Genomic DNA, 25,599 nt, shown 5'->3' on the forward strand with positions numbered 1-25,599 from the left:
AGCCCCATGTTGGGCAAAAGATTCCTGCATTGCAGGGGCTTGGACTGGTTGACGCTCGTGGTCCCTTGCAACAACTTTACAATTCTATGGTTCTGTGATCCTCCAACCAGACAAGCAAGGCAAATTAACAGAGTTCAAGGACAAATTCCAGGCAGGCAAAAACACTTGGAGTGGGGTGGGAAGTAGTGCCAGTAAGTGAGCTGGCTGGGAAGAGGGATCTGGCCTAGTACTGAGGGCCAGCTAGAGAGGTTGGGAGGGCAATATTTGCCCTCTGAGCCTGAGGTTCCTCACCCGCGATACAAAAGAAACTGATAAATTATTTGCCACACAAAGTCAGCTGCCTCTACCCATTTACTCCTTTGTTGCATTGTCCTTTCCCTGTACATTTCAACCTCCTTGGCAGGGCCTCACAGAGGCTCGCACTACGGCTGCCTTTCTCCTCCTTGAACGGAGCTGTTGTTCTTTTAGCGCTTCATTTATTTACGTTGTTATTCATGGGCCAAGGGAGCTCCTGTCCTGTATGACTGATCTGCATGCGCTTGCTGTTGCTATGGCAACCAGGTAGCCAAAGAACCTCATGGCTCGGTGCCCCCCAAGCCACCCTACCATCACACACACACACACACACACACACACACACATATACACAGCTCTAAATCTGCTATACTCTTTCACCCTGCATAGCAAAGAAAAAAGAAAAATCCCTTCTCTCGCTCAGGACGTATTGGCAGAAGCCCTGCTGTTTTCAAAGAAGTTTGACGGTGCCGGCAAATTGCAGGTCTCATGTCATAGCTGTAAATTTTGGATGGGGCCATCGAAGCAGCTCGCGCCCCACCAGCGCCTGTGCCGGCTTTGATTGTTCATTATGAAAGTGAGAACATAAGCCAAGCATGAGAGAATATAGAACGGGCTCGCGCTGCAAATCCCAGCACGACACTTGCACTGTCTTCCCCAAAGGTTTTCCAGCTTTCCAAGAAAGAAAGAATGAGAGAAAGGAAGAAAGAGCAGGGTGGTTGGGGGGGGGGAACGTTGATGTGTTTCATTTGGTGCTTTGTGAAAGGGGAGCTGGCAATCACAGGGCTCTAAGAAGGATCCCTTTCTATAAATTCTCTCTGGCTGGTCCTTTCAGCAAACTGCCAGCATAACGTTTTCCAAGATGCCCATTAGCGAGTATCTTTCTCCGCTAACAGCTTCCCGCACGAGTAACTGCAAAGTTCAATTTGCTGAAATTATGACGGCATCACTGATAAGAACCGTAGTATAAGGCGCTCGCATGTGGAAAGCATTAACTTTTGACTTTGAACTTTTAAAATATGCATTGATTAGAATGGAACAGCTGAAAGCCTTGCAGGATTAGAGATAATAAGGCGCGCGCACACACACACACACACACACACACACACACACACACACACCAAACCCTGCCTTAAAAAGAACTATCATCTAAATTATATTCAGATGATATCAGTTAGTGAATCTGTTCTCCTGTTGTATTAAAAAAAAAAAGGATTAGGGAATCTTTTCTCCTGTTTCCTAAAAAAGAAAGGAAAATTAAACTGGGACTATTTTATTTATCTGTTTATTATTTATTTTAGCATCCCATACGAATCCAGGACAGTTAGTAACAGGCCAAAGTTGTGCAAAAAACAGGTGAAGTCATGCCAAAGTCATTTTCAGTCTGCCACCTTGAATCAAAATTACACTTGGTGTCCAAACATTGACAGAGACTCCCCCCCCCCCACCTTGGGAACCATTGTGCCAAATGTGGTGACAATACTTTGGGAGGTGGCCACCACACCTGTGCCAAACAATGGGTAGAGTCACGCCCAAGTCATGTAGAGCATGAGACTCTTAATCTCAGGGTCATAGGTTTGAGCCCCACATTGGGCAAAAGATTCCTGTATTGCAGAGGGTTGGACTAGATGACCCTCGTGGTCCCTTCCAACTCTACAATTCTATGTTTTGGTCTACCACCTTGATTAAAAATGGCAGCCAGCATCCAAACATTGAGGAAGACTGATGCTCCCATGCCATATTTGATGGTGATATCTCAAGAAGCATCTATAGAGAACAAATGGACAGACTAACTATTTTTTCATACCTTGCGTTACAGACGCTTCAGGTTGCATTTTTTCAGGTTACAGACCGCTGAAACCCAGAAGTACTGGAATGGGTTACTTCCGGGTTTCGGCGGTTGCGCATGCGCAGAAGCGCTAAATCTCTAAATGATTCCATGATTCTATCTCACACTACCAAGTTGGACCAGATCCTCTTACTATTGGGGCTCAGAGCTGGTAATATCTAGTCCAGTATTGTCAGCATTGCCTGGCAGAAGGCCTCAAATCAGCCTCTCATCTATGTTTAAGACTACTTTTTGAAATATATAGTAGATGGTGTTAATTATGTAGAGAAACAAATAGAAGTCTATTGTCTGGATGGGATCTTACAACCACGCACAAAGGATAAAAACTTAGTTTATTGTAAGGAAGGGGAAATAATCATTGCTGCAGGGACCTATAATGAACAAGTCATGGCATTATCTCACCAGCAAAGCTCAGGGATTGTCACTTACTCATGTTAGCAATAGCTGACAAAAGTGACAGCTGCATCCAGGTGATATTACCCATGTAATTTCTCACAGCCAAGTGCTCCTTGACAACTGTCATTTAACCTACTATTATCCATTACAGCTACACTGATTGGATGGACAAGGGAGTCAGATGTTTTTTAATGTCTCCTGTAATTCATCCCCTCTATTGTACAGATTTACAAATCTTTCAAAACAAATGTTCTTCTGAGAAGTGAAATAAATTGGACTTTTGACATTTGCAAACCAAATGCAAATGTTCTTCTCCCTTAATGGACTTTGAAAATGGCCCGCTTTGATGTTTACCAGGGAAGTACAGTGAGTCACCAAATTCAAACTGGCTCTAAATGATTTGTAATCTATCCTGTAGATTATATACGCCCAGCAAAATGAACAGGGTAATTGAACATCTCCGTTTTGGAGGAAATGTAGCTAATGCCTACACAAATTACAATCCTAAATCAAGATTTTGGGGTACCCATGTGATCTTGGCCTTGCCATAAGGCCTTTAAATGTTGCGATGGGATGAGGAAAGAGTATATGGCTGCCGCACATCTGCAGTGAAGTTTTTGTCTGAGGATCTTGCATCCTCTGCTGACAAGATGATCAAATGTGATGCTGTTTTATATTGTCAGGCCATTGGTCCATCTAGTTCAGTATTGTCCGCACTGACCGGCAGAGTCCCCCACAAAGTCTCCCCTAGCCGTACCTGGAGATGCCAAGAACTTTTGCATGCAAAGCAGATGTTCTACATCAGGGGTCAGCAAACTTTTTCAGTAGGGGGCCAGTTCACTGTCCCTCAGACCTTGTGGGGGGCCCAGACTATATTTTTTGGGGGGGGTGAATTCCTATGTCCCACAAATAACCCAGAGATGCATTTTAAATAAAAGCACACATTCTACTCATGTAAAAACACACTGATTGCCGGACCGTCCGCAGGCCGGATTTAGAAGGCGATTGGGCCGGATCCGGCCGCCGGGCCTTAGTTTGCCTACCCATGTTCTACATCTAAGCTACAACCCTTTTTTCTCATCTTTCTTTAAAAGACACAGGATCGCCCTTGGCTTAGCTCAGTGTGGAATTCAAAAAAGACGAGGGAGGGGCAACACAGCTGTGAGCTCCTATCTGGAAGCTCACACATTCATGTAGTCCATGTTTGGTTTACTGTATTGGATTAGCCAGTACCTCCTCACCAGCAAAACCACTGCTTTTCACTTACTCTTACTAAAAACCATTGACAAAAGTGGAGAAGCAATCAAGAAACTATCGCACTAAGTTAATGGCTCCTCTAAACATCCTCTTTGTCGTGTGTTCATGATGATTTGTGCTCATTATTATATCAAGGTGGTTATACATCATCCTGCTTTCAATACTGTTAGCTTCTGCAGATATTTCAGGGAGGACAAACTGCTTGCTTCTAATCAGTACATGTCCCTTGGCTTTCTACTCAAATCCAGCAACTTTGACTACTGAAAATGGTCCACTAAAGCCCCCCTACTGCACTACAGACCAGGCACAATGTTCGGCAACATAGTTGATTCAATAATAGTGCATTAGTGGTGGGTTTATGGGGGACCATACACATATTCCATTTTATTCTGTGACGCTTCCCCAATGCTATTGCGTTATTGCCAACTGGAGAGGTCTTCTTGCGCAATGAAAGTGGGACAAAACAATAAACTGGAAAAAAAGGTTTTAAGAAATTCAGCAGGATGTTACAGGGCATGAGGTGGTTGTTAGCATTTCACTCCTCCGTTGCTGAATGTGTGATTGTTACATCACATGTCAGTGTTTACTTTCTAGGCTTGGAAAGTGTGAGAATGGAAGTCAGTCTTATCTCTCTTCCGCTGTCCTGTACTTTTGTACTTTTCTTTTTCTCTCTCTCTCAGAGAAAAAGTGAGAGGACGCCATGATTGCTTTATCCTGTATACAGTGGTACCTCGGGTTACAGACTCTGCTAACCCAGAAATAGTACCTCGAGTTAAGAACTTTGCTTCAGGATGAGAATAGAAATTGCGTGGCAGCGGCGCGGCAGCAGCGGGAGGCCCCATTAGCTAAAGTGGTACCTCAGGTTAAGAACAGTTTCAGGTTAAGAACGGACCTCCGGAACGAATTAAGTTCTTAACCCGAGGTACCACAGTATATTGCTTAATAAATCACTTAGAATGCACATACTCACGTTCCACTATCGTTTCTGCTATACTCTGCTGAGTGAGTATGCACATGTCTTTTGATATGTGTCGCTGGTGCGCACCAGGACTGATTTGTGAACGTCCCAGGCTGTGCTTCATCAGGAAGACACCCAGAGAGGCAGTGGCGTAGCGTGGGTTGTCAGCACCCGGGGCAAGGGAAGTAATTTGCGCCCCCTAACCCGTGGATTTGCGCCCCCTAACCCTAACCCCCAGATGTTGCGCCCGGTGCGGCCGCCCCCCCCTGCACCCCCCACGCTACGCCACTGCTCAGCCTGCAGAGGCCTCTTCCCAGCCGTGCTTGAAAGGGGCAGGCAGGCACTGCCCTCCACCTCCCCCCAGACAAATAGGACGTTGATTAGTTTTTCAATGGACCTGTTTAAAAGATTTTGTAAATTGTTCTTCTTCCTGAAGGAGCATCTCCACCCCCATTGTTCTGCCTGGACACTGAGGTCCAGCTCCGAGGGCCTTCTGGTGGTCCCCTCATGAGAAGCCAAGTTGCAGGGAACCAGGCAGAGGGCCTTCTTGGTGGTGGCGCCCGCCCTGTGGAACGCCCTCCCACCAGATGTCAAAGAGAAGAACAACTACCAGACTTTTAGAAGACATCAGAAGGCAGCCCTGTTTAGGGAAGCTTTTAATGTTTAATAGGTTATTGTACTTTAACATTCTGTTGGAAGCCACCCAGAGTGGCTGGGTAAACCCAGCCAGATAGGCAGGGCTTAAATAAATAATTATTATTATTATTATTATTATTATTATTATTATTATTTGTTTTCATTACTTTGCTCCCCACTCTTGGGAGTGGGGAGAATTCAGCTGTAGAGAAGGCTATAGATTCTGCAAATAAGTCAATAATATTTCCCCTCTTTGGCCAGCTGCTGGTCCCTCCATGTGCACCCCTCCATTTGTCAACTCCGAGGAGCCCAGGCTCTGCCTGTCCCTAAGCAGGGGCAGAGGAAGGGGGCGGTGGGGGCGGTCCACACCAGGTGTCATCACTGAGGGGGATGACATTCGGCGCACCGTGACTCCCAGGCCTACCCCGAGCCGTCAGGGGAAGGGGTGGAGATGTGCCGCCTTGCCAGCGGCCTTCCCCACCTTCCCCCTTTGTTTTGACAGCTGGGGGAGGCTTTGGAGTTGTGGGCCGGCGTCGCGCCATTGCCCCTCGCTTCCGGGCTGCTTGGGGGGGGAGCCTCCCCATAGCTGTTAAAAGGAAGAGGGAAAGGAAGAAGGGTGCTGGCAAAGCGACATGGCTCCCCACCCCCCAGGAAGCAGCCCAGCATGGACAGCTCGGTCCACCCCCCCATGGGCATCTCTCCCCCTGGGACACTCACCCCATGGCATGTGCACCGCTCCGGGCGCTGGAGCAGCTAGATCTGCCTCTGTCCCTAAGGCCAGCCTCTCAGTCCCCCCCCCCCCGCCAATCATAGAGTTAGAAGGGACCCTGGGGGTCATCGAGTCCAACCCCCCCTGCAATGCAGGGATAAATATGCAGCCGTCCCAAACGAGGATCAGAGACGCAACCTTGGCGTTCTCATCGCCGCGCTCCAACCAACCGAGGTATCCACACTTCTCCCAAATGCCCCCTTCCCCGAGAGCTGCCCGAGGATTTGCTGTCGATTCCCCGCGTGAAAATGCTTGCCCATTAAAAGGAAGGGAGGCTCCCTCCGCCCCTGCCACGGGGAGCTCAGCCTGCACTTGGGCAGGCCCTTTGCGTCACGTGCGCTTGGCGCGCTGCTCTTTCCAGCTTCCTCCCCTCCGGGCCAGCGGCTCCACCTCTTTTCCTTTGCCTCTTTGAGCCGCTTAATTCCCAGCAAGGAATTAGCAGGCTCGCTCCACCTCCTCCTCCTCCCGACTTTGCAAGGAAATAGCAGGCTCGCTCCACCTCCTCCTCCTCCCGACTTTGCTGCTGCTGCTGCGCGGCTTTTTTCCTCTACCGACGGCACGCTGTGCCTTGGAGAGGTTCCCACTTCCTCGAGGGGGGCCGGCCAAACGCGCCCCCAAAAATGTTGCGCCCGGTGCGGCCGGCACCCCTGGCACCCCCCACGCTACGCCACTGCAGAGAGGTCTGTCTCATTCTAGGGGCCATGTGTGCCCCCAGGCGTGTTCCAACAGTGATTGGGTTTTAAAAGAACCTGGGAAGACCCTGAAACATTTGCAGGCACAAATAAAATATGTGTCAGCAACATCTGGAAGGCCAAAATTCCCCACACCTGATGTAAAGTCTTTGTTACAGTAAACATTGTTTTTTATATAACTCATAAATATAACAAAATATAGTTTCAAACAGAAGCTTGTCAGGAAACATTTTGATGGCTTTAGCACCTCACTAACAAAGCCTTACGTTGCTACTGCCCAGCAAAAAGGAGGAATGCAGGTCAGGTGACAGAGAATCATACAGTGTGATGTGGGAGCTATAGAATGGAGACACCTTTGGCCCTTCAGATATTCCTGGACTCGAACTCCCATCAGCCCCTGCCAGCATGGCCCATGGGCAGGGAGTTGGAGTCCAACAACATCTGGAGCTTCCAGAAGCTTTCTACCACAAGATCCCCTCCTTCTTTGCTCAGGATGTTCATCCTGGTTTACTCTCAGAGCTAAACAAGCAGGTACCCAAGTTGTAGACTTGTAGACCTCAAGCGCTATGACCAAATGTACTAACACATGACTTGTATTTTTGTGTCAGAATGGTTCCACAAAAGGGTTGTGTGGCAAGTCAAGCAGCTTCTTCATATGACTCTGAGTACATTTTATTGCCTCCTCTTCTTGTTCACAAAGCCACGGGGTGAAATGCCTCATATCAACGTCTCATGGATTAAATTCAGTCACCGTTCTCTGACAGTCAGTGAAGGACTGGCTGTGTCACTCTACAGCAGTGTTTCCCAACCGGTGTTCCGCGGCACACTACTGTGCCGTGAGACATCGGCTGGTGTGCCGTGGGAGGGAGGCGGGCGAGAGGCGGCGGCGGCGAGGATCCGGCGGGGGTGGGGGGAGCGGGGGCCGTCGCGCGCAACCGAACTCACTTGGCGCGCTGCCGGCTTGTCCTCCTTCAACCCGGGTCGGGCCAGGCCTGCTCACGTCCCCGGATCCCCTAGCAGCAGCCGCACGCTCTCCAAAAGCGCAACGCTGCGCGCAACCGCTCGGCCAGCTGGTGCTCTGCGACTCCGCCCTTTCCCCTCCCAGCGCCGGAGGGTTCGCGCGACCGCAGCTGTTCCCTTTCGCAGCGCGCGGGAAACAATTCCAGGCCGATTGCCTTGTGCCGAGAAGCACCGCCTCTCCTTCCAGCTCAGGCCCGGGCCGCCGGCTCCCCGAATGACGTCACGGGGGCGGGGCTTTAATGGTGGTGTGCCGCGAGATTTTTTTCCGGTAAACAGGTGTGCCGTTGCCCAAAAACGTTTGGGAAACACTGCTCTACAGTGCCCTGATTGTATCTTCCTGCAGTGAATCAGGGCTGTGTACACATCATACATGTAAAGCACATGACTCTCCCCAGGGACTGCAGTTTGCTACAGGTGCTGGGAACTGTAGCTCTGTGAGAGGGAAACGATAGTTCTGAAGATTCTTTGAGTGAGGCTATGTGCTCTATGGTGTGTACAAAGCCCTTGGGGTGTTAGGGGAGGGGTAGTACATGGGGAACATGTCATGCTCCTTCTAGGGTAGTTTGTCCACCTTTGGTCCCCACCCTGCATTCAGCTCTCACCTGTGGTTCCAAGAAGCTGTCAGTATGTGATAGTGGCCACACTCTAGGCACTGCTTTGATTGCCCAGTAGAACTAGGTAGGAGAAGCTGATGGGTCTCAAACCCCTGGTGAGTTAGGGACTTACCCTGGATATGAAGACAGGCTCTGGCAGATTGAGCAGACAAGACCAATAGTGGATCCAATGGTCAAGAAGGCGGTTTCTACATATGCTGTAGAGGGAAGTAAAGGGCAGATGAGGCTCATCAACCTGGTAACCCATCTAAGAGAAGGAAGACTCCAATCCTAAACCTCTCCTGCCTTTCAGGTTATCTTTGGGAGAAGAAAAGCCTAAAGAATAAACCCTGCACAAATCTGGAGTGGAGTCCCTAAGACAGTTGGATGGCGCTTTGTATGCCTCCTTCCAGCAACTCCTGCAGCCAAGCTGGTGCCAAATGTATTGCTCTGCTTTCCTTTGGACCACATCAGTTAGGTCAAGAGGGGAGTCTTGTTGTCTGGGCAGCTGAGGACCTCCATGCACACTGCCCAGGTCATTTGACTTCACCTCTCTCAAGACAGACAGATGCCAGCCAACCAACACAGCCCTATCTTTGTCTTAAAGAGTGCTTTCTCCCTTAAGAATATTGGATTTTTGAGTTCAATTTCCCCGAGTTTCCTTTCCATTAATTTAAGTTCTCTCTCTCTTGGCAACTTCTCAGCAGGGTGGAAGCCTGTATCTGCTTCCTGGGGAGTAAACCCCTTTGAACTCAATGGGATGCACTTCTGAATAGACATGGGATAGGGTTGCACTCTAAATTTAGCCACAGGCTCATAAATTGGATTAATTAATGAATCCTTCTCACATCCGCAGATATAAAAGTCAAAATTTACAACTAAGGTTATCTAGTGTCTCACACAAGCCTTGAGTTTTTTGCTGCTAATTTCTGATTCTTGGCAATAGACATTCATTTGCAAATGTTAAGTCACACTTTTCACAAGTTTGCAAAAAACAAATGGCAAAAACCATATGAAACATTAACAGAAAAACTACCATCAACACAGTGCAGCCAGCCAAATGTCAGCACTTTTTAAGATCAATTGACTTGAACAAAATCTTAACGTGGAACTTAAAAGTTCATTGGACTGTGTTCATGTCTTTAAAACAAACAAACAAACAAACAAACAAACCTATTCAGATGACATTATAAAAAGCAAAATTAAAAATATCTTCGAAAATTTGAAAATTATTGATGGTCTTAATGCAGAGTTGTAATTCCTCCTGGAGTTTTATTTAGAGCACTGTTTCCATCATGCTTTTATTGCATCACATGAGGGGTCAACATCTACTCTTCTGTCACCTATGGAAAAATTAGAGAGAAAGTTTGATTTTTTAAAATTTATTTTTTACTAAACCTTTCCTCCCAAAGGATCCCAGAGTGACAAACCACAAAAGATAAAATGCTAAAAAACATTTCAAAAGCAATTTGAATACAAATGCAGACTGGGAAAGATCTCAGCTTCAATGGCTTGTTGAAAGAGGAAGGTATTTACTAGGTGCCAACAAGACAACAGAGATTATGCTTGTCTAATATTCAAGGGAGGGAATTCAGAGAGTCAATGCCACATCACAAAATGCCTGATTCTTGCACGTGCTGAATGGACGTCCAGATAAGATGGTATCTGCACGAGGCCCTTACCTGCAATGCCCAATGATCAATTGGTTATATAAGGGGTGAGATGATCTTTCAGGTAACCTGGTCCTCAGCTGCAAAGTTAACCAAGCAAATTCTCTGTGCTGCAAGATTCCAGTGCTTGCAAATCCCGGCAGATACAAAAGGTGATTACTTCCTTCTAAAGATCCATTCTTTTTTCCTTTTAGTTTATTTTTATTAGTTCTCAAATTATTATAGAACCACGAAAACAGATGAACAATAATGAAATTTCATAATATAGCCAACTAAAGGCTTGGCATTTGAAACCTAAACATATTACCGTATTTTTCGCTCTATAACACGCACCCGATCATAACACGCATGTAGTTTTTAGAGGAGGAAAATCCATAGGCATGCCACCCGTAGGCATTCCCTCCATAACACGCACAGACATTTCCCCTTACTTTTTCGGAGGAAAAAAGTGAGTGTTATGGTGCAAAAAATACGGTAAATGATAACACCCAATCTTAGATCATGACATCCGTATTTCTCTAGATGGCACGGGGAGAAATACCTATAAATCTGAAACTAAATTATATGATGCAAAATCTGTCTTCACCCCTCCCTGGAAGGATCAGACTTCAGCAGCATAAACTGCTCTTGGTTTCTCAATGCCACTTGGTGACAGGCACAAGCCGAAATCTTAGGAGCTTACTATTTATTTCATGGGACTTAAACCACATGAGGCCACTGGGAAGGAAAACTGATGTTTGCAAATGGCTTGCTTATAGATCATGAAATATTTGCTGCTAAGTGAGAGATAGCCTGATGTGTTGGGTCTCCTGGCTGTCTCAGCCATTCGCTCTCCACTGTGGGGCCACTTAAAGAAGTTTAACAGAAGGGCAGCTAGGGCTAAGTGTCTTCCGTGATGACAAATTACTAATACACGGTTACTGGCATTTACCAGCAGCAGAGTAACAATGCGATTCTTGTTAAATCCCATATAATTATGTTTTTAATGCAGGAAATGCCTAGTGATTATTTTCCACTTTAATGTTTCCAATTCTTTATCAATTGAATGTGGAGTTACATACACTAAAGAGACCGTTAGTGCCACTTTTTACATTTCATTCTTAGCTTATCACACACACAGGGCTTCCCCCCCCCCCCCAGCGAGAGCGCACCGGAACTCATTTCTGGCACCTCTCAGGTGGGCACCATTGGCATTCTAAGAGAATAAGGGAAGACGTTCATGGTGAGTGCTGGCATCTCTAGGGAAAAAAAAGCACTGCACACACACACACAAACCATTAAGAGTCATGCATCCACCATACCCTCTTGTCTGTCACCCAATACTCTTTGGGTATAAACTCCAAGTAAATTAAAAAAAAACCAACAACCCAGCAACACTGTATAAACTTTTCCCTTTGTGCCCACCTTTGATAAAATGGGTGTCCCACATGACCGCACTGTGCCAGCGACAAAGTGGGAGTGGGCCCTAGCCCACAAAAGCTACATACAGCAGTAATATGTATTAGCTTTGAAGATACCATAAGACAGGTATGGGGGACCTTTTGCATCCTGGGGACTGCATTCCCTTAAGGACAACCTTCCTGGGGCCACATGGAAGGAGCCAGAGGCAAAAGGTGGGTGGAACAAGAGATGTGACTCTTACCTATGTACAACAGTCTACATTTTGGCCATGCAAAAGTCAGAGGTTGCTACACATACACACCCCTGCACACACATCTCTTCATCCTTTTTCCAAGCAAGCAAGAGCCTTGGTCACATTTCAATGGCATCTTCCAGACAGGCAAAGGCATGTGAGGTGGTCTGGAGTGGGGCCGTGGAAGGGTGTGGCTTGGGGAGAGCTCTGAAGGACACAGAGAGAGGACCAGAGACCCCTGGGCCCAAGGTTCAGGCTAGTGGGTGAGCTGCCATAGGACAAGGATGGAAGACCTGAGGCCCTCCAAATGTTGTTGGTCTCCAGCTCCCATCAGCCCCAGCCAGTATGGCCGATGGTGAGGGATGATGGCTCCAGCAACATCTGGAAGGCAGCAGGGTCGCAATCCTTGCCATAGGAGGCCCTGAGGGCTGAGTCTCTGTAGTAATGGCTGATGATAGAGTGAAGCATTGCCTCTAGCTATTCGCGGTTAGAGCTAAGACCCCACTCGGTAGCTTGTTCTTGTGGTTGCTTTGATTTTCCTTTCCCTGTTCATCAATAAGCAGCCTCTTGTTTTGGGCCTGCAAAGTGAGTAACTTATACTAAAGAAGAACATGGCAGTCTTACTGAGAAGTTGGGAATAAAGCAGGGAAAGTGTTAAGAATTACTGAAGGCAGGGTGCGTGCGAGGTGGGAATTAGACCCAGGAACTCGATAATTCCTGCAAGGAGAGTTAATATTTCACTTGGGAGTTGGACACCCACATGTTCAGGAGTGGCTCTTTAAAATGATCAACTACTCAGTGCTTTAAAATGGGTGATGATCTCTTGGCTGTTTGTTGTATTTTACCGAGAGTTTTATTGTAAGCCACTTAAAAGCTTGCACTCAAGCAGAACATAAAATGTTGTTAAATACAAGAGAGACTTACAAGGCCTGCTGATTTCCCAAGTTATCACATTTTCACACCCCTTAACGGAATAGTGGAGAATACCCAAACAACCTAGTTGCCACTTGTGCACATATAATTCCATATACACTAATACATTGTGCTCCCCCAGACTACATTTAGTATTTTTGTTGGGACACATGCTGCTACCAGTTGGTGTTATACACACAAATGACTATTATTGAATAGCTTGCCTGGTGGAGACTGCAGTTATTATGCAATACCCTAGCAGAATGGATTCATCACTGAGGAAGGAAGCTGGCACAGGACAGTCCAAGCACCCTATTAATACTGTCTGAAACCACCACACACACATACCCTGCAAAATGATTTTTTATTACATCTATTTTTCACCACTACCATTTTATCCTCACAACAACCCTGTGAGATAGGTTAGGCTGAGAGAAAGTGACTGGCTCAAGGTCACCCAGTGAGCTGAGTGGGGATCCGAACCCTTGTCTCCCAAGATCCTAGTCCAACCATCTACAGACTCTCCGTTGTGGGATGACATCTATGCTGCCATACTTCGTGAATAACAACATGGGTTTCTCTCTGATCTGACCAAGAGCTCCTGGTCTTACCTTTGTGGCATGAAAAGGATCTGTATTGCACAGAAGGTCATATCACATGAAGGTATCAGAAGAGGTAATCCCATTTTAAATTTCACTTCCTACCAATTCCACCCTTAGCCTAACCACCCGAAAGTATCAGCCAATGAGAAATTGATTTTGTTTTTTTGGCAATACTGCTTCTTCAGCTGCTGTTTCCTCCTGGTTTATGCTCTTTTCCTCCCAATCCAGTTTCATAATTAAACTCTGTGGTGGGATAGGGACTACACAACCTGTGCAGATGGTGGGGGTGGGGATGGGTGGGCAGGAGTGTCAAGGCGGATATGGCTCTGCTATCTTTATTCCCAGGTTCTTTTGCAACACAAATTGCTACATATACTGTCGGATGTCAGAACCACTCGGCCCTGAGCTTCTGAGTTTGCATGACAAGGAATGGCAGGATTCACTATTTCTCATTATAAACCAGTTTGTAACTTGTAACAATGCAATGAATATTAATGGTGTTTTTTGCTGACAATCTAACTTGAATGCCAAGCAGCTTTGGCTGGATTTCTGAACAGGTGCTGCATTTGACTTAGAGTCAAGCAATCAGGTTGGAGTTTTGGGGGGAAGGATGTTATGGAGAACATAGGGGAGAGACTTGCCACAACCCCAGAAAGCACAGCTGCCTGTATGAGCCCACCAGCCTGTTAAGATTATCTTTCAGGGCTCTGCTCCAGGCTTCATCTAGTAAGAAACTTAGGCTGACTGTATGATGCAAAGCAGAGACTCCTTGGTGGTTGCCCCAGTCCCCTGGAACACCCTTTCTCCAGAGGTATTTTTCTCCCTCTCTTACAATGCTAGAACTGTGCAGTATGTTGGATGGTGCACAAAAGAAAGAAGAATTCCATTGTGGAATTCGCTCCTACAAGAAGGATGGATTGCTTTAAAAGCGTTTTAGACAAATTCACGGTGGCATAGGCTATCAATGGGTACTAGGTGTGATGGTTACACTCTACCTCCACATATCTGTTGATATGCAATGGTCTTTGGATAGCTGGAGGAAAATCATGCTGGGCTTCAATAGTAATAATTGTTTTATTATTTGTTAGTTTTGATAGAAGAGTCTAATGACTGAAAATTTGGTAAGGCAGTGTATAAGTGTTTAAAATAACTGGAGAAGCTGGAGTTCAGTAGTGTAGAGCTATGCTACAATAAAATAGCCCTTGAGCAATCTAATAATAAAAATAAAATTATTATTATTATTATTATTATTATTATTATTATTATTATTATTATTATTTATTATAACCCACCCATCTGGCTGGGTTTCCCCAGCCACTCTGGGCAGCTCCCAACAGAATATTAAAAACACAATAAAACATCAAACATTAAAAACTCCCCCAAACAGGGCTGCCTTCAGATTTTGTCTAAAAGTCAGATTTATTTCCTTGACGTCTGATGGGAGGGCGTTCCACAGGGCGGGCACCATTACTGAAAAGCCCCTCTGCCTCTTAGCAAGTTAGTCAGCTGTACTTTGAGTCTGACAGTCATATTTGGAGCTCAGAAGATATTTTCACAGAAAACATTAGCTAATGACTGAAGGGGAAGGTTTCCTTTCCTGTGCAGTATGTAGCTTGGCTCCTTTGTTTGACTTGGGAGGCATTACAATATGCTACTGATGCCAATTTTGGCACACACTGTGGTGACCGTGTGGGTTGATTGTAGGGAGATGGGCGGTGGAATGGATTCAATAGGATTTCAGTTTCTTCTGACTATGTGGCCTATGACCACGAGCCAAGTCTTCAAAATATGTATCTCCTAATAGGGTACTTTTTGCCCAAACCTAGGATGGAAGCAAAAGGAAATGCACATAGTTGCATTTTACAAATCCAGCTGTGGTGGTTCTAACTAGGTTGGATGAGTCTCATTTCTCTCAAAAAATGCATTTTTATGTGCTATGACAGCAATGATTTAGATAAGAACTGTATTGCAAAATCCAGTTTTGTTAACCACTGTTAGCTGGTGCTCATGGGGACTGATGGGGCTGAAGACAAGGAGACGAACAGTAAGTGAAGCTAACCAATCAAAGGCAGAGCTATCCTCTTTTGACTGCTTCTAAGGCAGCTGGCAAGTAGGAGCTGGCGGAAGACAGAATGTGTCTGGTGGGGGAATCCCCCTTTGACCTTAATGGACCAGCCTATACTCCATACAATGCCAAATTTACATATAAGGTAAACAAGCCAAAGCTTAGAGCCCCACTCTCTAGTGGGCCCCCCAAAAAACTCACTATTAATATACTTCTTCTTCTTAATTGTATTTCAGTTCAACAATTACTTTGATAAAATACATATTTTGTTATGTGCAAATGGCTTTAGGTCCATAAATTAGCATATAGCATATATTCAACACACAAAAAAGCGACAATTTGTTGTTGACAGCTGGGCATATAAAGGGCCCCATTACCTTCAGTAGCTTAGGGCCTCATCAAACCTAAATCCAGCCCTGACTCCATGTGATTGTTATGTTCTGATTCACACATTCGTCCGGGAGGTACAGATCAGATCAGTTTGCACTGAACTTCACAGAGTTTGAATTCCTCAAGCAGCTCTAGCTTTAACTGCAAGGAGAGGGGAGAGTACGTCTCTCTGTGTATAGGGGGCTCTGGTAATAATAATAATAATAATAATAATAATAATAATAATAATAATAATAATAATAATAATAATAATAATTTATTATTTATACCCCACCCATCTGGCCGAGTTTCCCCAGCCACTCTAGGCAGCTCCCAATCGAGTGTTAAAAACAATACAGCATTAAATATTACAAACTTCCCTAAACAGGGCTGCCTTCAGATGTCTCTTAAAGATAAGATAGCTGCTTATTTCCTTCACATCTGAAGGGAGGGCATTTCACAGGGTGGGTGCCGCTACCGAGAAGACCCTCTACCTGGTTCCCTGTAACCTCACTTCTCACAATGAGGGAACCACCAGAAGGCCCTTGGCGCTGGATCTCAGTGTCCGGGCTGAATGATGGGGGTGGAGAAACTCCTTCAGGTATACTGGACCAAGGCCGTTTAGGGCTTTAAAGGTCAGCACCAACACTTTGAATTCTGCTCAGAAACGTACTGGGAGCCAATGCAGATCTCTCAGGACCGGTGTTATATGGTCCCAGCGGCCACTCCCAGTCACCAGTCTAGCTGCCGCATTCTGGATTAATTGCAGTTTCCGGTCACTCCACGTAGAGCGCATTGCAGTAGTCCAAGCAGGAGATAACTAGAGCATGCACCACTCTGACGAGATAGTCTGCTGGCAGATAGGGTCTCAGCCTGCAAGCCAGATGGAGCTGGTAGACAGCCGCCCTGGACACAGAATTAACCTGTGCCTCCATGGACAGCTGTGAGTCCCAAAATGACTCCCAGGCTGTGCACCTGGTCCTTCAGGGACACAGTTACCCCATTCAGGACCCAGGAGTCCCCCACACCCACCCGCCCCCTGTCCCCCCAAAACAGTACTTCTGTCTTGTCAGGATTCAACCTCAGTCTGTTAGTCGCCATCCATCCTCCAACCGCCTCCAGGCACTCACACAGGACCTTCACCGCCTTCACTGGTTCTGATTAAAAAGAGAGTGAGTGTCATCTGCATACTGATGAACACCCAGCCCAAACCCCCTGATGATCTCTCCCGGCGGCTTCATATAGATATTAAAAAGCATTGGGGAGAGGACGGAACCCTGAGGTACCCCACAAGTGAGGGCCCAGGGGTCTGAACACTCATCCCCCACCACCACTTTCTGAACATGGCCCAGGAGGAAGGAGCAGAACCACTGTATGACAGTGCCCCCAGCTCCCAGCCCCTCTAGACGGTCCAGAAGGATGTTATGGTCGATGGTGTCAAAGGCCGCTGAGAGATCCAGCAGAACTAGGAAACAGCTCTCACCTTTGTCCCTAGCCCGCCGGAGATCATCAACCAGTGCAACCAAGGCAGTTTCAGTTATGTGTGCGAAGAAATATTCAGCTCTCCACATGCCTAGTGCCAAGAGGTGGCCTCATCTCCATGTGGTTAGAGGGGAAAATCTGAGGTGGGACCATGCAGGAAACAGTTGGCTGTTTTCTACCTTCGGGGTGGGGGAAGGAATGCGGCTCCATGTTCACGCAGGCCTGCCTGTGCTCCACTGCCTTTGGACGGGGGCAGCAAAAACCAGCTTTTGATCCTATTTCTCTTTCTTACTCTTTGTTCCCAGGGTGAGTTGCTTAGTCCGTGTCGGTGCGACGGGTCAGTGAAATGTACACATCAACCTTGTCTGATCAAATGGATCAGTGAGAGGGGATGCTGGAGCTGCGAGCTGTGTTATTACAAGTACCACGTCATTGCCATAAGCACAAAGAACCCCCTGCAGGTAAAGGTACTAGAGATTATTTCAAAGTCCTTTCTTCCATTGTTTTGCCTTTTTTAATGCTTTCCTCTCATCCAGTGTGTGTGTGTGTGTGTGTGTGTGGCGTTTTTCATTGTATCATACCTTGCACAGTGAATGGCAGAATTGTTCTTTCCCATTTCATTTATTATTTTGAAAGCTCTGAAAAGATGTTTATGAATGTTTGATAATATAATCAGATTTCTTTAAAAAACACATACACACAACAACAACAACAACAACAACAACAACAACAACAACAACAACTCATTTTTTTATTTGTTCAGCCTTGGTCACCAAACCAAAAAAGTATCCTATTATGTCCAGAAGATTCTCAGAATCAAGCTAAGACGAGGCTTCAGTAACATCCGCACAGCCCACAGGCAGAATTATAATGTCAGCTGCCTTTTCTCCAGCTCCAGGATCTATCTTCCTTTTTCATTTTCAGCTGGCACAGTTTGCACAGCCTTTTCTTAAATACTGCCAGCGGCTCGCTTGAGAGATGGCACTGGATGTATGTTTCACTTACTGTCACAATGCATTATGGGTTTCCTGGGCTTGCCATTCTTGTGCTATTCTTATTTTGATGTATAGCAACATTCGCTGCTTGAGCCAAGCAGGTGACGTCCAGCCGTCCGCTGGGTCAGAAGCTCTTTCGCCAGCACAAGGGCACCTGTTGAATTCCACTCAATGTTCCTAAGAGGCCATCATCCCTCTAAGTCCCAAAACATGTCGGTTTGATATTAGAGCCCTTTAGCACTGCAGAGGCATCGCTCTTACACAATTAGCTGAAACAGGAATTAAAATGGAAACTGCACACAAGCATTTAAAAGAGTCCTTTTGTAAAGAAGGCAGCCCTGGACCCATTGCACTGGAAAAATTACTGACCAGTCACAGGTACACCCTCCTTGGGGAAGCCTGGGGCAACTGCAAGCATTCTGGGATGATGCAGGTTATTTAGATCCATTCCAATCTGGATTCAGGCTTGGTTACCTCACTGCAAGAAGTGAGGGGAACCAGGCAGAGGGCCTTCTTGGTAGTGGCACCCGCCCTGTGGAACGCCCTCCCATCAGATGTCAAGGAAATAAACAACTATCCAGCTTTTAGAAGACATCTGAAGGCAACCCTGTATAGGTGTCAGGGACTGGACTGGGGAGGAATGGTGGAGACCACCACCCCCTGCAATTCCCAGAGAAGTGTGAGACAGTATGAGTGCACAGTATGCACAATTCAGGGACACGTGGAAACAAAATGACTGGATTGTGGGCAAAGCAGCTTTTCTTCCCTGGGTGTAAGACTTCAAGCACTCTGATTTAAAATTAGTATGTGCTTTTAAAAGGAGGGGGAGGAGTATCTCGCTCCTATCATTAAAAAACCAGATCAGGTTGCTCCTGATTTGAATACAGCATAGCTTCAGGAATAAAGACCAGATACAAATTAACCACAATGGCAGTCAGTACCCAACATTTCAAATGAGCTGGCAGGGAAGAAAATGAAGATGAAATGGTTCCCTTTTATGAGTTCATTTCTTTACTGCGTTCTCAAAACAATATCAGTGCAGCCTACCGGTGCTACCGAATATTTGTTTTATGCTAGACTCTGACATTAAAAAACAAATAGAATATGCTATGTATTCTGGTCACGTCCACTTAGGGTAAAACAAGTGTGTGTGTGTGTGTGTGTGTGTGTGTGTGTGTGTGTGTGTGTGTGTGTGTTAGTATACTGCACCTACGTAGATATTCCAATACCATTCATGAATCTGAGAGGCACAGTTTCGTTCATGTCACAGCAAAGTGATGTGCCGCAGTTGGAGTGTTGGACTAAGGTGTGGGAGATGTGGGTTCAAATGCCCATGAAGCTCAGCAGGTGACCTTGGGCCAGTCACTTCCTCTCAGTTTAACCTCCTTCATGGGGTTGTTGTGAGGAGAAAATGGGGGAGAGGAAGAACCATGTATGCCACCTTGAGGTCCTTGGCGGAAAGGTGGGCTATAAATATTATAATAATATTCCAAATATTTGAACAAATTACTAAAATCTTACCTGCATCCTACATGGCTGGAGTTTTTTCAGGCTTGGTATGTGTTTGATTTCACACCAATCAGCTGGCAGGTAGCTCACTGAAAACCATCATTCAAGTGGCAGAGGAGCTGTGTGTCTCTTGCACTGGCCTATTCAATTTATAGCAAATAGTCCTGAAGAATGTGTGAGGGCTTAAACTGGTGAGAGAGAAGAGGCCTGTGTGCACCACTGCTGACTCTCTTCTGTTGACCACTCAGAAGGTCTGAAGGGGACTTCCAAATGCTTGGGGCTGGATGTCTTTACAAGCCTCCTCCTCCTCACCTTATCAGGGAGTGTCACATGTCAGAAGGAGTGCATTTGGCCCAAAACACAAGCTCCCTTCAGACCTTCTGGGAAAGTCAAGGGTGGTGGTGGTGCTGGAGTGGGCGTGCCCATAGCGCATGGGGACAATGAGAGCTGGCCTGGCCTGCGTGCCTGAAATGTACTCGGAGTCGAGAGTGGATTTCATGCTCTTAATTCAGCTCATAGTGGTGAGGAGGAATGGAAGTTCCCCAGAATGTCTGCTTTATATACATTATTTACATAATGGGCCCCACATGATTGGCTAATTCCAGGATTCTCCTGTAGGCCAATCAGGTTGCGGATTCATTTCCAATCAGACTGCTGCATTCTAAATCCTATTGTTCTAGGACCAATCAGACTGCTGCATTCTGAATTCTGTTGTTCTAGGACCAATCAGACTGCTGCATTTTGGATCCTATTCAACTCAGTACATAACAGTGCCCCTGCTTCCTCCGCTCCCCAGTTAAGCCACACTGTTTCTTTTGAGCAGGGGTAGTAGCCATGTGATGCAGAGAACCTGCGGTTTGACCGGGAAAATTAGAACCCCACCCCTCCAATTACACAATTCAAATGTAGTTGGAAACACCGGGCAGAAGAGCACAATTAATTATTGTTTTATGCCACCCTCCCTCCAAAGAATTCAGGGCAGTGTATGTTGGGACAGTCTTCCACTGCATCCTCACAGCATCCCTGTGAGTAGGTTTAGGCTGAGAAAGTGGAGACTGGCCCAATATCACCTAGTAGGATTTGTGGCTGAGCAGGGGATTGGAGGATGCCTCTGCAGTGTCCAGCTCTCTGAGCCGCTCTGTGCTACGTTATGCTATCCTGAAAGGGATGCATCTTTGAGAGCATGTTATACCAAGGAAAGGAGCTGCTTCTCATTGTTTCCTGGGAACGTGTCATGGCACTGATTTTGATCTATAACTCCATTACTGGCTTGAGCCGAACATACCTCAGAGGGTACCCCACAGCTAAGTCCCAACACAATCTCTGAGATCAAAGAAGAGCGGCCTCTTTTTCTTTTCCATTAATAGTTTTTATTGTGCTTTTTAATCAGCTTTACAACAACATATGCAGGTGCGACGCCGCAAGTCCAATTTTGTAGAACGATCCAAATCCCCCTTCACTTTCTGACCCCTGACCCCTCCAGTTCCCTTTGTGGCTCAGTATCCGGAATGCTCCAGAACCAATCAGCATAATAAACAGTTCTAACTATTAGCTTTAAAGAAAAAGGGAAGAAGGGAAGGATAAAGAATAGCAGAAACAGAGAAAGGAAGAAAATAGTAAAATAAAGGGTTTCTTATCAATTTCCCATATCCCACTATGGGAAATGGTCTCACTTGGCTATAATCATGTGAGGCAGGAGACCCTCCTTGATGTTATGCACCCATGCATGGGGAGGAGGGTATGTCTGCCACAGGGCAAGCTGCCAAAAGCATGTAGGCATGAGTGGCCTGTGTCACACTGCAGAATAAGGTCCTGTGTTTTGAAGGACTGCCAGAGGACAGTTCTCTGTTTCTTAGTCCTTTGTTTGAAGGCTGCCTGGTCCAACCCTGCTTCCACTGCAACAGTGCTGGGCAGTTCAAAAGAGCCCTTGTAGATTCCTTGTTGGGTTTTGCTTTTTTTAAATCTGCATTTACAAATCTGCAAATGCTATCTAGGAATGTAGCGTTCCTGATATCCAGTGTGGGGAAACAGTAGCCAGCATACACCATACATAGCTTGAGCCAGTATCAGTGCAGCCTGCGCAGCCTGTAAAACAGAGAATACACAGAATGGCCTTGCTGCTTTTTAATTAAAAAACAACCCAACCACCAATCAAGCATCCTCCCCAAATAAAACCACTTGTACGGCTCCAAAAGTGATTTCCAGGAACCCTGACATATCCTCGGAAAGCTTCATTCCCAGGCAATCTTGTACATTCATGTAAGTGGCCATAAAATCATTCTTGGAAGGTTCCTTGCGTCAGTGAAGTGGCCACTTAGCTTGAATTTACGCCCATTAAATGTGCCTTTTCTACTCTGTATAGCTGGGGGTGGGGATTTCATGGGGAAAGGTAACATTTTTCTCTGATGGCCCTAATCAGAGCATAACCTTAATAAACAAACTAGCTGTCCATCTGTGTGACACAATGGACATTTCACCAAAGGACAGAAGGTCACGCTAGGCCCCAAAAATCACACAAATAGTCTTATAGAGGAGCTATATAGAAGATGCCCCTTGGTTAAAGGAATACTGAAAGCAGGCTCTTTTAATCTAATTTCTAATGCATTTGTGGGGCAAAAAATTCTCTAGATGAATCCCCGAATGCTAAGCATGGGATCTCAGAGGCTGCTTCATTAGGTGGACTTCTTTTTTACAGGAGCTGCTTTGCATTACTCCGTATCACAAAACTGGAACTTGAATATACAGAAGGATTAAGGCAGTGATAGGGAACCTGTTGCCCTCCAGATGCTGCTGGATTGCAGCTCCCATCAGCCCTAGCCAGCATGGCCCATGATCAGGCATGATGGGAGTTGTAGTCTAGCAACACCTGGAAGTTCAAAGGTTCCTCACCACTGAATTAAGATCTACCCCCTACCAATTCCTACCTTCACACATTTTTGCCTGTAGGTGGTGGTGCTTTGTATTAGCGCTGCCCTCTTTGCTTTCATTGTTCTTTTTGCATATGAGTTTTGTTGATTCTCCCTTCTGCGCTTTTTCTGGATGGCTGCTGCGTCAGCTCGCTCGCTTCTCTTCATGGCACTGCTTGCCAGGCTGTTCTGATGAGGCAATGATACAGTTAGCCTATTTTAGCCTTGCGAGTGTGTCAGCAATCTAGCCTTAGGTTTGCAAAGGCCCTCTGTGATCTCAGGATGTCAGATGCAGGCATATCACAGTGCACCTGAGGGCAATTAGCTGAGCTGTTCTGATGTCATTATCTCAGCTGCTCTGATGTCACAGAAGGCTTTGCAAACGTGACTCCTCAGGGGCCATGGATAAAGCTTTTATTCTGAGCGCCAAAATTTAGGAGCAACATTAGGTTAAGTTAAACAGCACTGGCATGTATTTGCTGCAAGGGCTTTCAAACCATTCCTTGACAAAGCCAGAAACATACATGACACTTTCTGCTTATTAGGGATGTGCTTGACTAGCAGTTCAAGGGGTCTGCATCATTCTTGTTGCATTCATTGATAAGACAATACTTCCAAAGGGGGGGAGGCAGTTCAGCATAATCCTACAGTTCTATTCAGAAGTGCCATTGAGTTCAATGGGGCTTTCTCTCAGGTACGTGGTATATATAAAATCACAGCCTTTCACAAACAGTTGCATTCCTTTCCACACCCAAAGAGCTGTTGTTGTGATCATAGAGCAACCAGATAATGGTGCTCAGAGCAGGACAAAGGACAGCAGCCATGAAGTGTGTAGAGAATGTAAGATGCTGTACTATAAAACTGGTAAGAACAAACATGGATGTTTTTGCTGTTAAACAAAACCTTTTATTGAGATTTCACACCATCTAGAAGAGAAGCACAGGGCAAAATGCACACATCCTCAGATACTTCAAAATCTATCTAGCCAGAAGATGAGATGTTTAAAAATAATTTGTAAAGCCTATTTTCACAGATGGATGTCATAACAGAGTGAGTAAATGGAAGGTTACTTGAACCAATCTCACACACTATTTTGCCAGCCAAACATGTAATGTTGGCTGGTAAGTTCCTGGTGTTAGTATATTTCACAAGGTTGTCCTCTGTAAATAATCACAGGGGCTCTGCACCTATTAAACAGCTATGGAAGAGCGAGAGTAGCACATTACAAAGTACTATAAAAAGTCATAGCCACAAGAGGCCTGGCCTCCTCAAGCATTTTGTAGGCATTTCCCTTTATATGTTATTTTTAAAAGTACAGTTCTGGGATTATTATTTTTTTATCCCTTGTATAATGTCAATTTTTGTGTACAAGGCAAAAATGAAATAATTTCTCTCTCTCTCGGAAACCTGGTCATTTCTTATCCCATCAAATGATTTTACACACACACACCTATTTCTCTCTCTTTCTTTTCCAACTTTTTGACACTGCCATGAGTTTCTTGGGCTTTCCAAATAGGCGGCTGGCAACACGAAGAGTTGGACATGACTAAACGACTAAATAACAACAACGACACAGTTGTGGACCCCACATCCACCCATTCTCCCTGGGCTCTGAAATGCAGAAGAGTAGTCAGGCCAATGAAATTTGGCAAGTGGATTTCATATTTGCTCCCAGTGGTGGAAGTTCCAGACTGGGGACTGACTGCTGTTTTCCTTCAAAAGAAAAGTGATCAGTTTAAGCTTAAAAGCATGGATATAGGGATGCACTGTTTAACCCTTAGGGCTATGGCTGCATCCCCATCCCCTGGGTACCATTAAAATCCCCTGCTTGGTCATGCACAGAGAGCCTCACACCCTTTAGGCTACTCAGGATTGCTCCTTTCAAATTATTATGCGCCCATGCCATCGTTATTCGTCTGTGCGCCATGGGCAAATGAATTTTACTACCACCATGGCATGTTCCCATGCTATTTTCTGCAAAACTAGCCATGACCAATATTGTGAGAAAAACAAGAAAAAAGAATACTTAAGGTGTACTTAATCAATGCACCTATAACAAAGCAGCCCATAAATGTTTTGAATGGCAGTGGGCTATGGTCAAACAGTAGAATAGCAGAACGGAGAGCAGAACAGAGACATGTGGCAGGATGTGATCCCATCTTTCTGATCTCCTGTTGCAGGCAGGCACAAGACTGCCCTTTTCTTCTGAAGTCTGCTGTATAAAGAGCTGCTAGCCTCTGTTGCAAAAGTCCATGCGAAATGCTGTGGGGTGTTCATTGGTAGCCACTGGTACCACTAACTAAGGAATTAATTCTCTACATCTTCTGCTTACGCTTCTCTTTTCTTTGTTGACTTCCCCTCCCTCTTCCCCCCCATCCCCGCTGCTGTCTTGCAGTGGCAAGCCATTTCTCTGACCGTCATTGAAAAGGTTCAGATAGCGGCCGCCATCTTGGGTTCCCTCTTCCTTATCGCCAGTATCTCGTGGCTCATCTGGTCCACCTTCAGTCCTTCTGCGAAATGGCAACGGCAAGACCTGCTCTTCCAGATCTGCTATGGAATGTATGGCTTCATGGACATTGTCTGTATAGGTGGGTGACTGGATCTCAGTATGAAATGTAGTAACCATAGGCAGTGCTTTTTTCGGGGGGGGGGACACAAAGGGATACGCAAACCCCTAAACATTTTGTGAATCTTTGTACTTTTGTCCATTTACTGTATTTATTTTTCCAGATTTGAACTATAAAATTGTGATTTTCTTTAGTCAAAATGAGAGTACCCCTAAACTTTTGTTTAGAAAAATAAGGCACTGACCATAGGAATTCATTTGTAAGAAGGAATTGAGAGGTAGCTTCTTTGCTTTTTTTTGGGGGGGGGAGGTGTCCAGAATGAAGTTTTGGTGCAACTCTTTTTGGACTCAACGGTATTGGTCCTGGTGGGCTTTTCAGAAGCATCCAGTTATCCTGTTTCATATGTAGCATCGTAGCTGAAGTAG

At 45.8% G+C, this 25,599-nt stretch overlaps 1 protein-coding gene across 2 annotated transcripts in view; it reads left to right on the top strand.

Moving 5' to 3' along the window:
* Positions 1–25,599, top strand: part of MARCHF4 (membrane associated ring-CH-type finger 4) — a 121,287-nt gene that overhangs the window by 82,642 nt on the left and 13,046 nt on the right. The window contains exons 2-3 of one of the 2 annotated variants that reach the window (XM_081197284.1): positions 17,503–17,664; positions 25,003–25,195. In XM_081197284.1, the coding sequence (XP_081053410.1) occupies positions 17,503–17,664; positions 25,003–25,195 (355 nt within the window). The remainder of the gene's footprint in view (positions 1–17,502; positions 17,665–25,002; positions 25,196–25,599) is intronic. The other variant, XM_081197285.1, reaches the window with a different exon arrangement.

This window comes from Podarcis bocagei (genome assembly GCF_964188305.1).
Source record: "Podarcis bocagei genome assembly, chromosome: 1".
In the NCBI taxonomy this organism is placed as follows: domain Eukaryota; kingdom Metazoa; phylum Chordata; class Lepidosauria; order Squamata; family Lacertidae; genus Podarcis; species Podarcis bocagei.